This window comes from Phodopus roborovskii, unplaced genomic scaffold (genome assembly GCF_943737965.1).
Source record: "Phodopus roborovskii unplaced genomic scaffold, PHOROB, whole genome shotgun sequence".
Lineage (NCBI taxonomy): Eukaryota > Metazoa > Chordata > Mammalia > Rodentia > Cricetidae > Phodopus > Phodopus roborovskii.
The window spans coordinates 32,534,281-32,557,192 of record NW_026126540.1 but is presented as its reverse complement, the minus strand read 5'-3'; the positions used below and the strand labels follow the sequence as shown (position 1 = coordinate 32,557,192).

Sequence of the window (22,912 nt, the reverse complement as noted above, 5' to 3'; positions counted from 1 at the left end):
CAATTGGAGTCTCAGGGCCTTTTAGCTCAACAGATATGTGTTAACCAATCATGTGCGCTATTCTACAGGGAATTCCATGAGAGGTATAAATAAGACAGCAACCTTAGCATGAAATACTGTGAAGTATCTTTTTGGCAAACAAGATGGAAAGTGAGTAACAAGAAAGTGCCTGAAGCATGCCCGTCTATGGTGGAAAGTAGAGGCAGTGGCAGGCCCAGGAGGAGTCGCCATTTCATTTAATGAAGTATGAAGGGAAGAAGGGGCCACGTGAACCATATAGTCCTCAAGAAGGGACAAGGTCTTCTATTTGGCAGAAATGTCAAACAAGAAGAGAGAGGCAATTGCATTGGTGGTTAGGACAATGCTGCTGACGTTCAAGAGTGTGACTTTGGGGAGAGGACAGGAATGTTGGAAGTTAGGAAAGAAGTATAGCAGCAACTTTGACAGTGATGGGAAGAGGCACAAAGAATATGAGAATTGCTTTCTTCTTACAGGGAGGAAATTGCTATTTTGAAGAAGGCAGAGGTGTGTGGGTTTTTGAAGGGGAGACATTCGATATATTTTACAGGCAACAACTATAGAGTCCCAGCTAGTAAAGGACAGAATCACAGGATAATGGATAATATTTTTTAGTAAGGAAGTGAAACTGGAATATTTTTGCTTTTCATGTAAATATATTAAGAAATTCAAATCTAATTACCAATAATAACTCAAGGAGGAAATCAAGGAGATAAAAAGCTTAGAATTTTTTACCAAATTTCTTTCATCCTTTGTTCTCTACAGAACACTACTGTGTCTTCTCTTAAAAATTTAATGATGTTACTCCTCACCTCAATGGAATTCTTCTTTATTTTAGATTTTAAATATCCCACAAAACCCATATGCTTACAGTTTGATCTCTAAGTATAGGGTACTGTTCAGGAGGTGAGGACTGATGGGAGGAAGTGAGGTCCTTGGGAAACGTACCCCTGGAGGGAATATTAAGACCCCACCTCCTTTTCCTCTCTTGCTTCCTGGCCATGATGAGGTGAACAAGTTGTCCCATCATGCATTTTCACTATAATGCTTTCACCTTACCTCAGGGTTAAAGTGACAAGGCCAACCAGCCATGGAGAAAGCCCTAGAATCTTAAGCCCAAATAACTGCTCCCCCAAAGTTGATTATCATGGCTTTTTAGTGCAATGAAAGAAAGCTAGCAAACACAAATAACTAGGTATATGGATAAAGGTTCTCAGTTTTCCCTTCCTGAATAAGAGATCAGGAAGAATAGAGACAATGGCACCTGTGACAAGCATGCTTACTTCCTGTCTGCACAGAAGTATTCATGGCTTCTTGTGAATGAATAAAAGTCATGTACTCCTGAATGACAGGCAGTGTGTCAAATCACTGGGGGAGCCAACATTGAGAAAGCGCTGTGTGTGTGTGTGTGTGTGTGTGTGTGTGTGTGTGTGTGTGTGTGCGCGCGCGCGCGCGCGCGCGTGCATGTGTGCTGGGTGAAATCTGAGTGTGGTGGAGATGAAGATGAATGCTTCTTGCTCCTTCACAGTGGAATGTGTCATTTGAAAGACATGTTATTACTGTCATCCTCATAAGTGTTATCTGTCCTCTTCAGACACAGGTGTGTTTGCAGTGGTCAATAGCCATTCCTTGTCCTTGCTGGGGAAGCTGACAATCAGTGCTGCCTTCAACATTGTTTACATCTACACCTCTGAGCTGTACCCCACTGTCATCAGGTATGGGGCTCATGGTGCTGTGTCCCATTCATGCCATCTGAACTCTGTTGACTGTGCTTCTGTGGGTGGAGATGGCCTTCCCTACCTTTGCATGGTCATATGTCAGTCATAAGAGCATTTAATCACCCATTGTTGTAGTCACTGTTCAGTCACTGTGAGAGACACCATGACCAAGCAACCTTATAAAAGAAAGCATTTATTTGGGGGCTCACTTACAGTCTCAGAGTTTCATTTGTTTTAGATGGGAAGTGCATGCTTATATAGAAAGAATATCTGCTATCCCAATGTCCCAGATTCAAGACGAGGCTGCAGCCTCAGCTCTGCTCCCTGTGCCCTGGACCCAGTCTTCCCTATGCCAGCCCTCTGCCAGTCTCCTAAGTAAGGTTTTCCCCGCCGGTCTGGCCCCACTGCCACGCCAGCCCCAAATAACACTGAGATACTGTATTAGATATAATCCTTTTGGCCTGTTTCTAATGTTTCTTATTAACTAGCTCTGTCTTAAATATTAACCCATTTCTACTAATCTAAGTACTTCCACATGGTCTCATCTTACCGGAGAGAGGGGCTGGCATTCTGCTCTCTCTAGTCTCTCCAGGCTGACTCCTCCCTACTACTTCCTCTCTACACCTTGTCTCCTAGTCCCGCCTATCTTGCTTTCCTATTGGCCAATGGTGCTTTATTCATTAACCAATAAGAGAAACATATTTATAGTATGACATCTCCCATCGTCTCCTCTTTTCTGTCTAAAATATAAAGAAAGGTTTTAACCTTAACATAGCAAAATATATAACAAAACCACTCATAACAAAATGGCGCCGAACACAGACCGAAGAACTTCCACTTAAAACTTAACAAAAGCTTTAAAAATAGGGTTTTAGAAACAAAAGATCAGAGACAAGCAAGGCTTCTTGGTAGCAGCATTTTTCTGTGTTGGACTCTGTTTTGCGAGAGACAAGCAGAGATTTGCGCAACTCCTTTAAGGGAGGCTTTTTGACTGAGCATAAGCCGTAAAAAACCACACAGGCTTTTAAGAAGCGCTGCTAACAACTTATTGGTGTGTACGAGAGCTGGCAATGGCAGTGACCACATCTCTAAGCCAGCAGCATGCTGCTGGATAGCAGCGTAGACCAAGGCGGTGAGCACGGCTCTCAGTTCTGGCGGTAAAGGTACCGGCTGCCACCTTGGATCAACCACGGCAGAAACAACTATGACTTTCATTTTAGCAATGTTGTTGTTTACCAGATAAAAGACTCATGGACAGAAAAAAAATAAAGATTTACAGTAAAGACAGATTCACATTAAGAAAAACCTCTAAAGGTTTACAGTGTGTTTTAAAATATACATAGGCTTGGGAGAAAATATACATAGGCTTGGGAGAGAAAAAGAAACAGGATAAAATGGTTTAAAAAGACAGAGAACAGCTGGGTGTGGTGGCACACGCCTTTAATCCCAGCACTCTGGAGACAGAGACAAGCAGATCTCTGTGATTACAAAGTAAACCTGGTATACAGAGTGAATTCCAGGACAGATGAAAGTTACACAGAGATACCCTGTCTCAAAATATGAAAAAATAGAAGTAAAAGAAATAGAGTAATAAAAAAAGCCACGTAAAGATGGAAAGCACAGAGAAACTTTGGATACTATACGCTAGTCTGTTGTTTGACTGCTGAGGAAATAACAACAACTGTTAAAAGAAATACTTCTGGATTAATTCAATTTATATATTTTAAAAATGCTTTGACTCAAAAATTAAAGTGCGAGGACAGATTACTGGGGAAAAGGATTTCTATTTTTCTTTCCACAGAAAATGAAAAGCTGTGGATTCCTTCCAGACTAACATGGTTTGATCAAGCAAGACCCCCTGAAACAGAGTCCCAGGTGATCCAACATTCAAAACAGTTGGGACAAAGCAGCCTTGCAGAATACAGCCAGGATTTCTGTCTTCTTAGGATCCCCATGACAGCGCCCCCTACCAGCAGGAAGCAGTTTGGAAAGAACAACGCCCAAACTCCCAAATACTGTTTATGTTTGTTTTCATTTAAGTGGGCTTGGTTATAAATGGTTAATGACCACAACCAAACTTTTTAAAGATAAAAAGGGAATTAGATGGTATAGATATGAATACTTTGTTTTGGAATGGATTTTCATTTATTGATACAATTTAATGTCAATTTTGTGATATGTATATGTCTCCTCTTGTTTAGGTATTGTGTTTGCATAGCTCATTTAGAAATGTAATGTATAATTTAGTACAGATTTTAGATAGTTACCTATAACAGTCAAAACTTTAGTTAGGTTTCACCTATAATAATCAAAACTTATAGTTAAGTTACTAAGGATTTCTAGATATACAGAGATGTATGAGATAAATAGGCATTTTTCAAACCTTTCAAAGACCTATAGAATATGGCATTTAAAATGGTTTAGGGTTTTCTTGACAGTGAGACATAACTGCTTCTGGCAACACCACCTGAGTCAAAAAGGAAAATGGACAGCAAAGAAACTCGTTATGGAGTTTGCTTCCAATATGGCAAGACTAGCCATTTGGGCAAGATACTGCTCTTGTCTGGACTGTTTGACTTTATTCTGTATAAACTGGACATGCAGGACCCACAGGAAAGTGACTGCTGATACAAGATGGACGTTGCTACAAGATTCCTGCTTCATGTAAGAGTCTGCCAGACAGTCTGCAGAATGCAGAGAAAAGTGACTGACAAACTGCCAATACAGGTGGACAGTTTAAAGTTTTCTGCTTTACTGAGGAGTCTGCCAGACACACTATGGCCTATGGGATGAAGATGGAACATTACAGAAGAACTTTGGGTGACTGACCAGGCAAAATGTCTGTCATTTCTAGAGTTTATATATTATCCATCTGTGGTCTTTGATGGAGTTGAAGACAAGTGGTTATGGTTATAGTTTTCCTTAGTTAGGATTAAAGATAAGTTACATATAAGACTTTAGACTCACAAAGATAGGATAGATGATAGAATATTTTCTTTAAATCTTGCTAAATGTTAATGGACTGAACATTGTTAATTATGATTCTTATTTGATAACTGTTTTGTTATATATTTTGCTATGTTAAGGTTAAAACATTTCTTTATATTTTAGACAGAAAAGAGGAGATGATGGGAGATGTCATTCTGTAAATATATTTCTCTTATTGATTAATGAATAAAGCACTGTTGGCCAATAGGAAAGCAAGATAGGCGGGACTAGGAGACAAGGTGTAGAGAGGAAGTAGTAGGGAGGAGTCAGCCTGGAGAGACTGGAGAGAGCGGAGTGTGAGCCCCTCTCTCCGGTAAGATGAGACCATGTGGAAATACTTAGATGAATAGAAATGGCTTAATCATTAAGACAGAGCCAGCCAATAAGTGGGGCCAGACCGGCGGGGGGGAAACATACTCTTAACAGTCTCCTAAAAGATCCTTTGAATTATCCCCTTCTGATTGCTCATGTGACAGTTCTAGTTGTGCTTTCCACCTGTTGGCTTGAAGTCTCTTGCCAAAAACAGCTGTGCCTACAATTGTCTGCTCATCCTTTGTTGTTTCTGCAACCTGTTCTGTAACTTGGATGCCATGCCATCCACACAGGGACACTTCATGCTAACAGTAGGGCTGAGAGGGAACTGGATGGGCATTCTGTCTGGAAACAGTTCCAGTCTCTGCTCCCTCTCTACCGTCTCTGTATAGACTGCTCATGGTATTACCTGACAGAGTGCCCAATTTATTACATGTTTACATACCTGGCTTTGAATAGTTAAAAGCTGTGTAACTGGTAGAACTAAAGTCACTAGTTTCCAGGAGACATGCTCAGATGCTCATTCTGTGTCTTCGTCTGTCTAGTATGACTGTCATTACTCTCATGTGACTATTTAAATTCAGTAAAATTGAAGAAATCATAGGCAGCTCTATGTATGGTTAAGAGCACTGGCTGCTCTTGCAGAGGACCCAGGTTCAATCCTCATCACCCACATGGAAGCTCACCACTATCTATAAGTCCAGTTCCAGGGGACCCAACACCTTCTAACTGCCAAGGATATCAGGCATGCACATGGTGCACATATGTACAGTCAAACATTCATGCACACAAACATAAATATAAATCTTTAAAAATCAATTAGTTTCTGCGGACCATGTGGCTCATATCTTGAATTCCAAGAGACAAGAGAATTGCCACAGTTCAAGACCAGCCAGGGTCACCATAACAATAAAAGTTCACTTCCTTCTCCTCATGAATCACATTCCAAGGACTGAGAAGCCTCATATGTCTAGTGACTTCATATATGGTGGTGATTTCAGACCTCTTTGAACTTATAGAAAGGTCTAGTAGGCAGCACTGTACCATCTACTTAGGAACTATTTACCATTTTCAGCTCATTGTATTCTTCCAATCCAGAATATTTAAATTTCTACCTGAAGCTTAAAGATTTTATTTAATTAGTGAACTTGTTTTTCCTTATACCTTCCAGGAATGTTGGCCTTGGAGCATGTTCCATGTTCTCCCGAGTTGGCGGGATCATTGCCCCCTTCATACCCTCACTGGTTGGTTTGTACCTCCTGGTTCTGTTCTTCCTGATTCAGCTTTGGAACTCATGGGTGCTTTTGTGTAGAAAGAGGTAACAAACAGGTTCAACCAAGAGCAGCTGCACAAATGTGAATCTTGGGCCTTTCTGATGAAGAGCCCAGCATTCTGTAAGGTGCATGAACTGGGGATTTTCCCCGGCTTTTTTTTTTTTTTTTTTTTTTCATCATGACTCACTTTAGGGTCTGATGATACTAGCAAGCCCCTTCCAATAGGCATTCAGAAGTCAATTAATTGATATTTATGATCTTCTGTGGTAGGCTTGGTTCTGTGCTAAATACTTTGCATAAGTTACTGCATGTACCCTTCACGGCAGCTGTACAAGGCAGGCATTGTCATCTGCTCTGAAGAGAAGTGCTCTAGGAGCAGGTTGAACATGTGCTCACCACTGGGAAAGGAAATTGGAGGAGAACACACCTACCAGCATGCATGCCCCTGTCTTCTTTGGCATTTTGGGATCAGGAGAACTTTAAAATCCTTGCAGCCTTAAAATGTTCAGGTTCTGTGAAAGACCATGAGGGTCTCTTCTTGATTTTGCTGGGTAGAGGATAGACATGAGCAGTGGAGTTGGAGAAAGGGTTCTACAGATAGCCCAGGCCCTGTTTGTGAAGCCTGACAAGCTATTATAGAAGCCAGCTTTTGTGATAAAATAACCAACTTTCTTAACCCTGGGACAATAAATGTCTTAAATGATAGACAGTCATGAGATCAATCACGGGAAGGAGTCAGACATGTGGTAACTAAGAACACTACAGCTGCATCATGGTATTATGTCTTCTGAGGGTCAGAATGCCCCTTTCTTATTAAATGTCCTTGAGGCTGCTACATTATAACTAAGGGTTCAGGGAATTTTCCCATTTACACTAACAAAGACTCTGAATTCTAAAACCTTTATAAAAGAGACTGAGAGATGGCTCAATGATTTAAAGCATGTCTGCTATTGTACAGAACCCTGGTTTGATCCCTGCATCAGTGTCAGGCAGCTCCCAACCTCCTATAACTTCAGGGAATCCAACACTGCCATGGGTACCAGCACATCCATGAACTCCCCCACATACACATAATTAAAGGCCCTGAAATAGTCTTTGACTATTATATCGCATTATGTTTTTATGTAATAAAATATCATTAGAATATTACACTGGGGTTTTGGCACCACCTTTGAGGGCTTTTCTGGAGGATCTTGAGAAGAAATAGTCTAAAATGTAGAGCCAGCCTATTGTTGGGAGCCTGTGCATTGAAGGAAAACATTGACTTGCCCTAAGAATACTTTTGAATCTCTGAAGCAATTGCTGGTTGCACCGTATTCAACTCAAATAGCTTACAACTCTGTGTATCATAGGACTTTTTCTTTCCATTTCTACTGCTTTAATCTTGGGCCTGTCAGTGGTAATAGTTTAACACATTTGACAACTTCCAAGTTTATTAGCAGCAAACAGTCCAGGGTCTCCTTTCTATAAAGAGAATGTGGAGCTCACTGTGGAACAGACTTGTCCTTCAGGTGGAAGCTGGGCTCGAAGTTTCTGTGAACTCTGCCTGTGTGGGCCTCCCGAGCTCACAGATAGCCATGGCTGGTCCATATTCTCATACAGCCCTTTGAGTCACTTAGATCCGTCTCTTCATGCCTGAGGAAACAGTCTGTGACTTCCCAGGATAATTGTCTTAGAGCAGAAATAAACAAAAACTTGGTGTATGTTGTGGTCCAGTGGGAAGGTGCTGACTAGACTGTAAACATGGCAGTTCTTGGTCACAAGACCGCTGATGTCACCTGCTAGGAAACTGATAGGTTTGTTTGTTTTCATCCCACTCCCTGTGCCCACAGAAGGACGTGCAGTGGTCTTTGCCCTTCATCGTATTTGGAGCCACCGGCCTGGCCTCAGGCCTCCTGAGCCTGCTATTGCCAGAGACTCTGAACAGCCCTTTGCTGGAGACATTTTCTGACCTTCAGATGTACTCCTATCGGAGGTTAGGGGAGGAAGCCTTGTCTCTGCAGACCTTGGATCCTCCACAGGTATAGAGATACTTGCTATGACCATCCAGGTCTTCTCCTTGGGCAAAAAAGAGTTTTTGAAAACAAAACATAATGTTCAGATTGAAAATAGAGTGGAAAACAAAGGTGAATTGAACAGCAGATGGTTTACAGCAAAATAAAGATGGTAATGGATTCATTAGATTTCTTAGAATACTCTATGGACAATTCATTAGGAAAAAAGATGTCATGAAGATACATTTGTTGGGCCTGGGGTATAGTACAGTTTGCAGTTTTTTGTGTTAAATACATGAGGTGCTTTGGGGTTTGATCCTCACAACAACCTAAAACTGGGAGTGATAGTACACCCCTATAAACCCAGCACTTGGGAGGTAGAGCCAAAAAGATCAGGATTTGATCTCAGCTACATAGCAAACTAGAGGCTAACTTGATCTATGTGAGACCCTGTCCCCAAACAACAACAATAACAAAATTGTCATGTGGTAATGGATGGCAATTCTCACTTAGGTAGGCCTGTCATGACATCATTTTGCTGACTCTACAAGTCTCCTTTGCCGTTTCAGTCCCTGGACAAGGCCAGTACCTTGGGGAGCGAGAGTGAGGAGGAGGAGGAATTCTATGATGCAGATGAAGAAACCCAGATGATCAAGTGAAGAGCCACCCATCCCTGCCCAGAAGCACATCATCATTATAATGAGTGCCCCAGGTTCACTTAAACACCAGTGATGGACTCAGCCCGCTGACACTTTCCAGACACAGAGGAGGTTGTGGGAGAGTTTCCAAGAGGGAGAGCCTTGGCACATTGAGGGAATCATTGCTAGTTGGTTCAGAATTGAGGCTGAGTTCAGCACCATGCCTCTGGCCACACAGTTCAGCTCCACTGTCTAGGTGGCTGACTGTGTCTCATGCAGCTATCCCTTCCTTGGAACTGAAGAGCAGATGTGTGAACCTGCTCACAGTTTTACTAGAATTAGCCACACCTTCCCCAGATTTCATCTTTCTAGTAAAGCTGACATCTGCCCCTGCCACTTTCTGCTCCCCACCAGGAATCTTCTGGTGCAGGGTGATGTGTCCAGAGCCCCCAGCTTTCCCTCAGCTGGTTCCCACCCACTGATTGGCAATGCAGCTTGTGCCTTTAGTGTGAGATCATTCACCAGTAAAAGCCAGAATCAACAGAGCCGTTTGCTGTGGCTTGCTAGATCCCTTTGACAATTGTGCTGTGCAGTGTTCCCAGTTCTTACGTGGAAACACTTGGAAAAGTTTTCTTTGTGAGATTCGAGTGTCAGCAATAACTTCAAAATCATGCACAGTCAATAATGAGACTCTATAAACTGGGGAAAGTCAGCAAGTGATGTGCTGGGCACTTTTTAAAATGTGACTTAAATAAGAGTGAGGATTTTCTTTCACAGTGTTTGCTATCTTCAGTGTGCAACGAGGGATTTGGACAGCAGCACATCAGGGCTTGAACTCTGCCCTACATGAGCCTCTACTTGTTTACTCAAAAGGCATGGTGATTTTTAAAGAAAACGTTGAGTTTTTATTAAGTGCTTCCACTGATTTCCAAATAAATCAAAATCACACTAAATATCTGTTTCTCACAAAACTTGAACACTCTCAAAGAGGCATATAAGCCAGCAGTCCACATGTGGGCAATTGATTACTTCCCCAACCAGGGAAATTGCTGTGTGTCTACAATGTCTGCTTATGCTAATCTCTTGAGAACAAAAAACACACAAATATGAAGGAAAGGTGCCCTATGGATGCTTCTGGAAATCACGGGGACCTGCATCCCATTGCCTCCTCCATGTTGTCTGTACCCACCTGTTCCTTTGTTAAAACATTGTTTTCCTGTAAGTCCTTGATGATGAGGGAGCATTTCTGCCACTGTATAGAACGGTGCTGTGATGCAGTGAAGACCTTACAGGCGTGTAGCTGTCAGGAAGCTCATGGAATTCCCTGCAGCATCTATCTGCAGATCTCAGCAAGTGTGCCATACAACCCCAAACTGTGGAGCTCTGCTTCTCTCCTCTCTGGGAAATGGAGGTCAGCTCTACTTAGGAAAGGAAGAACTTCCAGAAACATTTGGTTCTTGTCAAATAAAATGTTTAAAATAAAACAGTAAATTAATATATATAATATTATGGCTTTATCTCTCTTTATAAGAATAATTGATGGGAGATGTCATTCTGTAAAAATGTTTCTCATACTGGTTAATGAATAAAGCACTGTTGGCCAATAGGAAAGCAAGATAGGAGGGAGACAAGGAGGAAAGAGGAAGTAGTAAGGAGGAGTCAACATGGAGAGTCTGGAGAGAACAGAACCCCCATTCCTCCTCTCTCGGTAAGACCACGGTAATACATAGAAATGGGTTAATACTTAAGACAGAGCTAGCTGATAAGAAAAAAGTAACTGGCCAACAGCATTATATCAAATACAGAGTCTCTGTGCGTTATTTGGGGCTGGCGCAGCAGCGGGACAAGACTGGCGGCAGGAGAAAAAAACCTTACTCCTTACAAATAATATAGCCCATTTTAGAAAATTTGATATGAGAAGTTAGAAAATGTATCCATTGTCCAGGCCCCAGAGAAAGTCATGCCTTGCTTTGCTTGCCATTTAGATTTTCCCACTCTCTGTTGCCACTGAGATCCCTGATGCTTCTGGCTAAGTAACTGGAGGTCTGGTAATTCTGATGCTGTGTTTGGTTTAGGAGGTAGAAGGAGAGACCCCAGTTTGAATTAGGTGTTGCATAATAAGGCTGGGTTAGCTGTAGGCTGCTCTTGTTAGATATATTATTCTTTCTTCTCCCTGGATAGTCCTCTAGCATAGTTTACAATTATTTCCCTTGCCTTTATAAAGATGGATTTCATTCCCTATTAGCTGTTAATAAATATTGATGGAACAGAATGTGCACACATACATATGTGTATTGATTAAATTACTGGAAATCTTGCTTGGTAGGTAACATGTTTTTTTTTGTAAAGGTAGTCCATTAAAATCATCTTTAAAATAACAGTGAAGGTGTCTGAAAAAGTCATAAAGAGTCATACTATTAACTACCTACTTAAAATGCCTATAATACATGTACGTTAGTATAAAAATATACACAAATAGTCCTTGTATGTAGTGCAGCTTGGGCCTGAGTATCACCATGGCCCAGGCTGGCAGCACAGGTGAATTTGGCCCCAGTGCAGCATGGCCCTCTGATGCCAACATGATCTCAGGTGACTAACCAGACCCCAGGCATCCACATGGCTCTCAGTGGCAACAGGAGCCACAAACATCAACTCAGACCCTGGCTATTATAGGGCTACGGAGGGGAGGCATTAGTGTCTGCCTCTTGTGAATTTAATAAATGATCATAGAATACAGGCCTTTTGTTCATATAGAGTGTATTAGGAATACAGTAGCAACTTTGACAAACAGAACTTACTAGAAACCATGAGTGCTGTATGAGATGGATTGTAAGAAACAAGTCGGGGACTTAAAAGAGAGCCCCAAGAGAACAGCGTTAAAGAATGCAAAGATGATGCATTGTGGGAAGTCCGTGGGTGTAGTGCATCAAGGGGAAAGACCCGTGACCACTTCCAAATCAGAGCAATTAACAGACTAATAATACAGGAAACACTATCAAGAAGCTAGTGTCTGAGCTTCAGTTCAATGCTTGGGACCCATCTAAAGGAAGCTCAGAACTGATTTGTGCAGGCTGTCTTAGGACATCCACACATGCACAGCGATACACATAGACACACAAAGTAAAAATGCAAGGTTTTAAAAGTACAGAAATCTCCCTTAGCAAAATAAGGGGTATTTTAATAGATATAGTGAATGGCACACAACATCTGCATCTCCTGGGTACCTACCTCAGTATTCAGACTTTCTTGATCCCAAGACACAATAAAAATGTATGGGGCCAACAGGATGGCTCAGTAAGTAAAGGCATTTGCAGTGCAAGTCTAGTGCCTTACTTAGGTCCCCAGAACCCACATAAAAGTGGAAGGAAAGAACTGACTCCACGAAGTCGTCATGTTCCGATCTCCACACAAACATTGTTGTATTTTCTCTCTCTCTCTCTCTCTCTCTCTCTCTCTCTCTCTCTCTCTCTCTCTCTCTCTCTCACCACATACACAATTTAAAAAAAATATGCAGGTGCTTGTGTGTCAAATGTGCACACATTTGTGTGTTTCTTTGTGTGGAGACCAGAGCTTGAGGTTGAGAATCTTCCTCTATCATTCTCCACATAACTTTTTGAGACAAAGTCTCTCACTGAATTTGGAGCTCACCATTCTGGCTAGACTGGCTGGCTGGTGAGGCTCCCGGACCCACCTGTTTCCACCTCTGAGCACTAGGGCTGCAGGTGCACGCTGCTACACTCTGTGGATGCTTGGGATCCAAATTCAGCTCCTCATATTTTTGCATAGTGGGCACTTTACACATTGAGCTATCGGCTCAGACCAAGAAATACTTCCATATATTCTCTCCTCTCTCCTTGAAGATATATAAATGTGCATAAAATAGAAAATAAATGTGTGTATACCTTTTATAAAAGATAATAATTTTGTTTCATTGTTTTGTCATTGGTGACATAAGTCAATTTCCTGATGCATTAATAAGTTGTAACCCTATTTGAAATACACTGTTGTCCTTGTATTGCAGAAGCTGTAATACTAAAAACATACACTGCCTTGGTTCACTTGCAGCCATGCTTCTTGATGCATTTTAGATTTAGCCAATCAAATGCAGAATTTAAAATATGGAAGTGAGGCAAAGATCTGGTTTTTATTTTCTGGGCTTCAGAGGGTGCAACCCCTCTTTCAAGCAGTATTAACAGAGATGTTGATAGTCAGTGGCAATGATAATTAAAATATTTTTATATGGACCTGAAATACTGTCAGAATTCACAATAAAGATAAAAAAAAATCTTTAAAAAAGAAACAGTAAATGGCCAGACTTCCCAGTTGTCAAACTATGAATGGTAATCTTGGTCAAAGAAGGCTAGTAGCAACACACGCGCATACGCGCATGCACACACACACACACACACACACACACACACACACACGATTCCAGAAAAAGTTAGCCAAATATTGAAACTGAAGAAAAACGAATTTACTAACACCATGATACAGCATAAATTTTTTCAACTGGAATTCTAGAAAGTTAGGTTGAAAGTGTGTACACTCTTAATTTCTGGGCAGTGGTGACACACATCTTTAATCCCAGCACTCGGAAGCAGGCAGATTTCTGTGAGTTTGAGGCCAGCCTGATTTACAAAGCGAGTTCCAGGACTGCTAGGGCTGTTACACAGAGAAAAAAAAGTGTGAATATTCTATAATTATGGGACAACTTTTTCCTTCAGCTTCTTAACATAAGTCATTGTAAGAAATATAATTTTTGCACATTGCATGTTTGAGCACACATACAGACATAATTTTATAAAAATAGCTACCCTCCATATCTACACTGTTCTGTACTTTCTGTCTCACCTTAAAGAGAAGAAAACACCGGTGATGAGTCTGAAATGACTGACAATACATGAAGTCAGAGCACACAGCTGTGGATAGTAAGACATGCCGTACTTCTCTGCTGCGGATCAATCTTTGGACACTGTAAATATGCATTGCTCTCATTGTTAATAAAGAACCCGACTGGCCAAGAGCTGAACGGAATAAGGTTAGGCAGGAAAGCCAGATCAGGAGACTGCTGGGAGGAAGAGTCTAGAGTTGCCAGCCAGATGCAGAGGGTGCAGGAGATGAATGTGCCATGTTAATAAGGAGACTGCCATGTGGCAGAGTGTAAATAAGGAATATGGGTTAAGTGAAAATGGAAGAGCTAGTTAGTAATAAGCCCGAGCTATTGGCATGGCATTTGTAATTAATATATGCCTCAGTGTTTATTTGAGAGCAGTTGCAGGACAGGAAAACTCTGCCTACACTTTTCTACTGAAGTTTGTGCCTAGTGCACATACATGCAAGGAGATGCATTTAAAGAAGTCCCATTGTGCTATTATTAGTTGTTGTAAAATAATGAATTTATAAATATATATATATATACATATATGTATATATATATAATCACACACACACACATATATATGTACATGGACTGTTGAGAGAATGCATATACTCAATTTTATATGCACATGATAGAATAATAACAGAAGTTTAAATACTGAGGTGGGAAGATCTTAAGAGTGAGTGACACCGGGGGAGGGAGCATCAGTTTTCTTTAAGGCTGTGGCTCCTGTAAGTCAACCATGTTCCAGTGGATGCCCCCACCCCCAAGTGTATGGATAGCACAAATTTTAGTGAATGGGCTATTAAGTTTTTTTAAAGGGGGGCATGAAGTTGGAGAGCTACAGAGAATCTGGGAGGAGTGGGAGGTAAATATGATCAACACACATTGTATGAAATTCTCAAAGAATGAAGTTATTTCTTTATAGGAGAGTGTGTGACTGGGGTGCTTCATAAAGAAATTCCTTTTTGTGCCATACTTTCCAATCAGGATAATTACTGTCATGTTGCATAAATATAGAAGGCATGCGGTTATTTCCAGTAGATGAAGAGGTATCCCTCTCCATGGAGAAGACTGCCCACATGAAAGCCTAACTTTCTCCTAAGAGGGAGCCTTACATCTGTAAAAACATCTGGACAATTCTAGCACTTATGAGTATTGCTAAAAGAGCTTAGAGAAGCTTATGTATTAGAAATAGGGCAGATTTAGTCAAAGGGTCTCAGTCTGGACCATGTGAAATAATTGGTTTTGAATGAAACTGGTGCTTCAGGAGCGTAAGATGAAGAAATGGAAGTAAATGATTGTGTATGATGTGCAAGCACACATATATGCTCAGCTTAGAGACGAGTTTAATGAAAGAGTTTCCAGTCAAAGAGCAGAGGAGTGGGCAGATACCATGGAGGCCCTATGAGGCTCACCTCAGGGAGCAGCACCCAGACTGACAAGTGCAAAGATACCTCTCCAGACACTCAGAAGTCAGTGAGTTGCTGTCCCCTCAGAAGAGGGGGTATTCAGAAGGGCTGAGGCTGTGCCCGTTATTGGTGATTCTATTCACACCAGATTCCCATTGCTTCTTTGGGCCACTTTCATTGTTACAGTTATATTTTAGAATGGGTGTGGATGCTCACATGCCCCCACTGTGCGGCAGATACGAGTCCCATGTACCTGAATCTACAAATAGAGATGCTCAACACCGCCTACAACTGGTGGGCCATCTGCCAGACAACCTCCCCACCCCTTCCACAACGTCCTAATGTCCTGAGGTTATCATCAAGATCTCATTGCACCACCCTGAGGTTGCTTCTGGAAGGAAAAAACAAAAGACAAAAAAGTTTAAACTTGGTCAGCAAATGCTTTAAACCCTCACATGCCACCCCACTTCCTTGAGAATACAAAATGGCAAGAAAGTGACCTAAAATGGATTGGTATGTCTTCAACATGCTTGTTCTGATGTGGCAGTTAGAACAGGAAATTCACTTCTGGTGTTCCCAGGGAAGAACAGTGGCAGAGCAGCAGCAGCTTGCCTTCAAACGGTCTCATTATTCAGGAAATCAGCACTCCCATTTGAATTTACTGGGGTGGAGATTATGGTCAAGGAGGAGAAAAAGACAATGGTTGGGCAGCGCCCATCAAGCCAACTTCTCCATGAAGATTGCATCCAAAGACCTTACTAGTCTTCAGGAGCGATGTGGAGGTGTGTGTGCAGGGGCCAGGGGGTGGTGTCCATTTCCCATCGCTACTGGAACTAATTACCACATACACACTCTCTCTCTCTCTCTCTCTCTCTCTCTCTCTCTCTCTCTCACACACACACACACACACACACTTACACATGCACTCATACACACACGCTCAAGCACACACTCATACACACACAGATATCACGGTTAAATAAGGATCAGGATAAACAAATAGGCCGAAAAGATGTTTATCCAGGGAGAAATAACTTACAACCTAGACAGATGAACACCAGGAAATTCAACCCCATCATCTCCTGTCCGAGTCACGCCAGCAAGAGAACTTTTCCCGGCTCCCCTCCGACTTCCTTCCACAGGTCACTTCCGCCCATGACTCCACCCCCCAATGGGCGTGGTCAGTGCCACAGAAGGACTATCTCACTACAATTCCCCTTTTAGTCTAAAGAAAAGATTTAGGCTTAATATAAAACTATATACAAAACAGTAAATAACAAGTGTGCTCTAAGAAAAGAAAAATCGAGAACAAAATGACCTACATATCTAGTCCTAGGGTGAAGGCATAATGGAGTTTACAATAGAGTTGTCCTAAACTGGAAAACATAAGTCTAGTAACTAATATATCTAACTAGGAAGAGAGAATAATAGTTGTGATAGTTTAATCTTCAACCTCATCAAGACCTGAGAAGGAAAATAATGATACTAGAGTAGACAGGAAGTGTGGATGGACAACTTCCAAAAGGTGCAGCAAGGACAGAAACAGCAAGCCACCTGAACAGTCACCCTAGGTCTCACAGCAACGTTGGTACACCCAGTTTTGGCTAAGGCCAAGAGAACTTGACAGACCACAACAACAGCAGGGAGGTAGAATGGCTGTCTTACCCTGACTTGGCAAGGTCAAGCAGTCTTCTATATTTGTCTCCTGCAAGCACATAGGACTGCATGTCCAAATCAGTGGTCAAGGTGGGGGCAATTCTATGCCCAACAGGCCATTAGCTGAGGCGAGAATGAACTCCAGCAGGAGCAACAACAGTGTCCAACATATTTTCGGGAAAGTGCACAGTGCTGTCAGGAGCAACAGTGTCTCATGTCAATGGAGTACTAATATTAAAACATTTAAATGCCATGTTCTGCATGTCTATGAAGTGATTGAAGATTAAGCATCTATATCTGACTAATCTCATAGGTACAGGAAACATGAGTGAAGATAATCTGTAATACTCGGGAATTTAGCTAAAAGACTGATTAAAACTTCCCTGAGTAAAGCAGGAACAAATACTTAAACAATATAACTATATACATACATGTAAATCCCTAAAATAGAGGTAGAGTATAAGTGTCAAGACAAGAGGTAGAACTATAAAGGGCAGCAAGATTGTAAGGAGTATGGTTTTTCTGCCCGCCGCCTGGTCTTGTCCTGCCGCCATGCCGCCAGCCCCAAATAATGCACAGGGACTCTGTATTTGATACAATGCTATTGGCCAGGTGCTAGTTTCTAATCAGCTAGCTCTGTCTTAATTATTAACCCATTTCTATGTATTTCCACGTGGTCTTACTGAGAGCTGAGGAATGGCAGTTCTGTTCTTTCCAGGCTCTCCATCCTGACTCCTCCTTACTACTTCCTCTTTCCTCCTTGTCTCCTAGTCCCTCCTATCTTCCTTTCCTATTGGCCAACAGTGCTTTATTTATTAACCAGTATGAGAAACATATACAGAATGACATCTCCCATCATCTCCTCTTTTCTGTCTAAGTAAAAAAGAAGGGTTTTAACCTTAACATAGCAAAATATATCACATAACAGTTATCAAATAAGAATCACAGTTAACACTATTTAGTCCATTAACATTTAGCAAGATTTGAAGAAAATATTCTATCATCTATTTTATCTTTGTGAGTTAAAGTCCTATATGTCTTTAAGCTTAACTAAGGAAAACTATAACCATAACTATCTGTCTTCAACTCCATCAAAGACCACAGAAGGATAATATATAAACTCTACAAATGACAGAGACAACTCACTGCCTGGTCACCCGAAATTCATTTGTAATCTTCCATCTTCAACCCATAGGCCATAGTGTGTTTGGCAGACTCTTCAGCAAAGCAGGAAACTTTAAACTGTCTTCTTTATTAGCAGTTTGTCAGTCACTTTTCTCTGTGTCCTGCAGACTGTCTGGCAGACTCTTCCATGAAGCAGGAACTCTGTAGCAATGTCCATCTTGAATCAGCAGTCACTTTTCTGTGGGTCCTGCATGTCCAGTTTATACAGCATAAAGTCAAACAGTCCAGACAAGAGCAATATCTTGTCCAAATGGCTAGTCTTGCCATATTGAAAGCAAACTTCATAACACGTCTCTTCAATGTCCGTCTTCCTTTCTGACACAGATGTTGTTGCCAGGAGCATTTATGTCTCACTGTCAAGAAAAACCCTAAACCATTTTAAATGCCATATTCTATAGGTCTTTGAAAAGTTTGAAGAATTCCTATCTATCTCAAATACATCTCTATATATCTAGAAAACCTAACTCACATAGCTATAAGTTTTTACTATTATAGGTAACTATCTAAAATCTGTACTAAATTATACATTACATTTTTAAATGAGCTATATAAACACAATACCCAAACAAGAGGAGAAATATACATCTCACAAAATTGACATTAAATTGTATCAATAAATGAAAATCCATTCCAAAACAAAGTATTCATATCTATATCATAATCCCCTTTTTACTTTTAAAAAGAGATTGGTTATGGTCATTAACCATTTATAACCAAGCCCAGTTAAATGAAAACAAACATTTATAAACAATATTTGGGAATTTAGGCGTCGTTCTTTCCAAACTACTTCAAAGCTGCGGTAAGTCCACCTGGTTAAACCCTGCCTATTGGGGAAGGTGGGGGAGGGGAGCAGCGTCTGCTGCCTGGGTGAAACCCAGGTCCCGTGAAAATCCTAATCCCGCTTCTGACACCAGATATTGCGGTTAAATAAGGATCAGGATAAACAAATAGGTCGAATAGATGTTTATTCAGGGAGAAATAACTTACAACCTAGACAGCTGAACACCAGGAAATTCAACCCGATCCTCTCCTGTCCGAGTCACGCCAGCCAGCAAGAGAGCTTATCCCAGCTCTCCCTCCTACTTCCTTCCACAGGTCACTTCCGCCCATGGCTCCACCCCCCAATGGGCGTGGTCAGTGCCACAGAAGGACTATCTCACTAAACACACACACACACACACACACACACACACACACCCTGAGTTTGGACATGATAGTTTTGGAGGTAAAAATACAAAATGAGTCTTAAAACTCCTTTAAAATGAAGGTCTGTCCTCAGGACTTTGTTACATTCTCCAGAGAAAAATTTGTTCCTTCCCTCTGCTCTGACTACTCCCTCAGCCTGATGTCATCACTCCTATTCAATGAAGTGCCCTTTCTCCCTCTGATCTCCTGCCTCCCTCAAAGATGGGCTCCTGCATATCATTATCAGTCCACCAGGAATTCAATCTAATCTGCCCATATGAAGGCCTTAACCCCAATCACACCCCAGGAGTATAAAAGATAGCATTCTGGAGTTCTGGAGACTGGAATGTGAATGACTAAGCCGTTCATCCAGCCTATCAGCTCTTGAGATGTCTTTAAGACATCAAGCAGACAGAATCTGTGGATCAAATAACATTGATCTCGTAGCTCAATATATCGCGAATTCAATGGAATGATTGATTGACCAGGCAAGACATACAAAGACCCTGAATGACAGCCCTAAGTCTGTGTATTGATTTTCTCTACCTCTGTGGCTTAGCCAGGGTCCCCTTTGAGAACTACTGTGGCCATTGTTTGAGAGAATAAGCTGAGTTGTTTATAGAAACCTTTGTAGCTAAAAAGTCTTGACTACTGAGTTTCATTTGCTGTACTTTTTGTTGTGTCGGTGCTGGGACTTGAACCTGATGCCTCCTACATGCCAAGCATACACTCTACCACTGAACAAACAGCCCCTTCCCAGCCCCCGGCTGTGTTGTGTGTCTCTTAATGCCCAGCAGTTGCCTTAACAGGGTCAGTTTTGTTGTTCATTGTGTTTTCTTTTTTATTATTATTATTATTATTATTATTATTATTATTATTATTATTATTATATAATCAAGTCCATTTAAATGAAAACAAACATTTAAAGACAATATTTGGGAATTTGGGTGTCGTTCTTTCCAAACTACTTCCTGCTGGTAAGGGGCGCTATCATGCAGGATTCTAGGAAGATGCAGAAATCCTGGCTGTAGTCTGTAAGGCTGCTTTATCCAGCTGTTTTGAATGTAGGATCACCTGGTACTCTGTTTCAGGCGGTCTGGCTTGATCAAACCACATTAGTCTGGAAGGAATCCACAGCTTTTCATTTTCTGTGGAAACAAAAATAGAAATCCTTTTCCCCAGTAACTTGTCCTTGAATTTAAATTTTGGAGTTAAAGCATTTTTTTATTTAATTTATTATTTTACATGTCAATTTCAGTTCCTTCTCCCTCCCTTCCTCCTTCCCTCCTACATGACCTGTCAGATCTACATGACCCCAACTGGATGGCATTCCCCTACATATGGAATTGGGGTGGGGGAATGGGAGGGGAGGGTGGTTAGGGTTCATTGTGTTTTCTTAAAGCAGCATGCTAGTATTAACTTGGTAATAAAGGATGTGTCTTCATGACTAAGTCACAGACTCTGTGGAGATGGAGTATGTATCTTCCTCTTTCCCACCATAGCCTAGTCCAGAGACCCCGATCCAGTGTTGGACAGATGTGCAAATAGTTTTGAAGGAATGAACCAGTCTCTCACCACTCTTTCCTAAAGTTCTATTGTCACACTGAACTTAAGGGCAGGAACAAACTATTTTAGTCACCTTAGTAACGCTGTAGACATTTACTTGATTTGGGGGTGAATGGCTGTAGAGATACCAGTTGGTTAACTGGTTTATCTAGTCAGTACTCAAGAGTACTCTTCACCCAAATAAATTTGAGAAAATGTCTGTGGATAATTTATCTCTTGAAATGCTACTCATAGGTAACTGCAAACACTCCCATTTCACCTTGACCTTGCCACACAACCCTGGCATTATGTGCAAGGTAGTAGGACTTTGAAAACAGAAGTAAGTAAAAGATTTGCCACTCAATTATTTTGTGTATGTAGTCTCAGACTTATTACCAAGAAACCATGTGGCCTACTGAGTGCAGAATGAATGAATTTGTGGTGGGCGGGGTATGTATGTATGCCTATATGTGATCTATGTGGTGTATTTGTGTTTCTGTATGTGGTGTGTGTGTTATATCTGTGTATTATATGTGTGTCTGTGGTCTGTGGTGAATGTGTGATGTGGGAGTGTGGTATATATGTAAGTATAAGAGTATGGTGTATATGATGTGTGTATGGGGATTTGTATCGTATGTATGTATGTTTGTCTACATATGGTGTCTGTGGATTGTGTGGGACTGTAGTATATGTATGTGTTATATGTGTATGGGGTATGTGTGTAGTGAATATGTCTGTATATGTGTGGCGTGTGTGGGTATAGTATGTGTGTGAATATATATGTGTGTAATATATGTGTATGGGGCTTATGTAGTCTATGTATGATGTTTGGGAAGTGGGAGTATGGTATGTGTGGTTGTGTGTATGGTATATGTGATGTGTGCATGCACATGTGCGCGTGCACCGCAAGTTCATCCTCTATCCTCAGAGGCCATCGCTGCACTATGAAGGTGTTCTTGGGAGGAATTTTGGGTCTCAGTGTCAATGTTGAAATGTTCCTGTCTCTTAAATAAAAAAGGGCACATGGGAAGCTCTAGGATGCTGTCAGTTTGGGCCCAGAGATTTGAAGATCAAAACAATAAAAAAAAAAAACAATCACCAGTTAAATCAGTGTCTAGATTTCTTTGTTAGGTCTCAAATGCTGGCTTTCACAGGTTAATTTAAATATGAATAACCGTACAGTAGTGGGAGGAATGAACGAATACCTGAAAACAGCTGGAACTGACGCCTGGGAGAACAATTGACAAACTCCTTGCATTTATTTCTCCATCTAGATAGACTCCAGGGGCCCCACTGTGCTGTGGGATTCTACCCTGCAGACATGGCCAGATCCTAGTAGAGAAGGAATGTGTGGTCTCAGCCATTCTACAGGGCAGGGAGGGGCTGGTCTTAGAGTCAGCTGATTAGGAGAAAGCAAAGTGAGGCCTGAGGCAACAGCCACCCAAGGGCTTACAGGAGGACAAAACTAGAGGGAGGGAGGGGCAAGGGTCATCATTTGGGTCACGTGGAATAAGTAGAACAGGTTACTCAGAGAAGGGACTGGATAGTAAATGCAGCAGGCAAAGGCATCCCATGATGCTTTCATGTGAGCAGTAAAGGGGCCAATCCAGGGGTGTATATCCCCTTTCAAAGCATTCCAACCTGCCTCATGGAGCTGGAATCTTCTTCCTGTATGGGGATGTGTGTAAATGATCAGAAGATCCAAGTTGCTCCTAGAACATAAGCGCTTTCAGGAAGAATCACATTTACTCGGTGGCTTAGGGAGCAGCCCCTACACCCCTGGTCTCCTTAGGAGAGGTGATGGACTTGCCAGATAATACGTACTTGAGTTTCCCTTGAACTCGTTTTTTCCTTGGACTTTGCTTAACTAAGAGGCCAGACACATTGTCACTATTGTTCAGAGGGTCCCAAGCTCCATGCCACCATGTCAAGAATATTCAGGGTTCTGCCATATTGTTCTCAGAACTGTTAAGTGGGTGGGAACAGGGAGACTAGGGAGAGTGGCCCTCCCACTGATTGCTACAAGTGGCAGTGCAGAGTCTGGACCTATTTGGGGGATGACAGAGCTCAGACATGCTTGCCTCTCCTGCTTCTCCAGGAAGGGAGAG

General features: G+C 41.6%; 1 protein-coding gene across 2 annotated transcripts in view; it reads left to right on the top strand.

The window, feature by feature from the left end:
* Slc22a15 (solute carrier family 22 member 15) overlaps window positions 1-22,912 on the top strand; it is a 139,430-nt gene that overhangs the window by 43,503 nt on the left and 73,015 nt on the right. For both annotated transcript variants that reach the window (XM_051198730.1, XM_051198731.1), the window contains exons 9-12: window positions 1,613-1,733; window positions 6,208-6,280; window positions 8,143-8,331; window positions 8,874-9,208. In XM_051198730.1, the coding sequence (XP_051054687.1) occupies window positions 1,613-1,733; window positions 6,208-6,280; window positions 8,143-8,331; window positions 8,874-8,963 (473 nt within the window). In that variant the 3' untranslated portion in view covers window positions 8,964-9,208. The remainder of the gene's footprint in view (window positions 1-1,612; window positions 1,734-6,207; window positions 6,281-8,142; window positions 8,332-8,873; window positions 9,209-22,912) is intronic.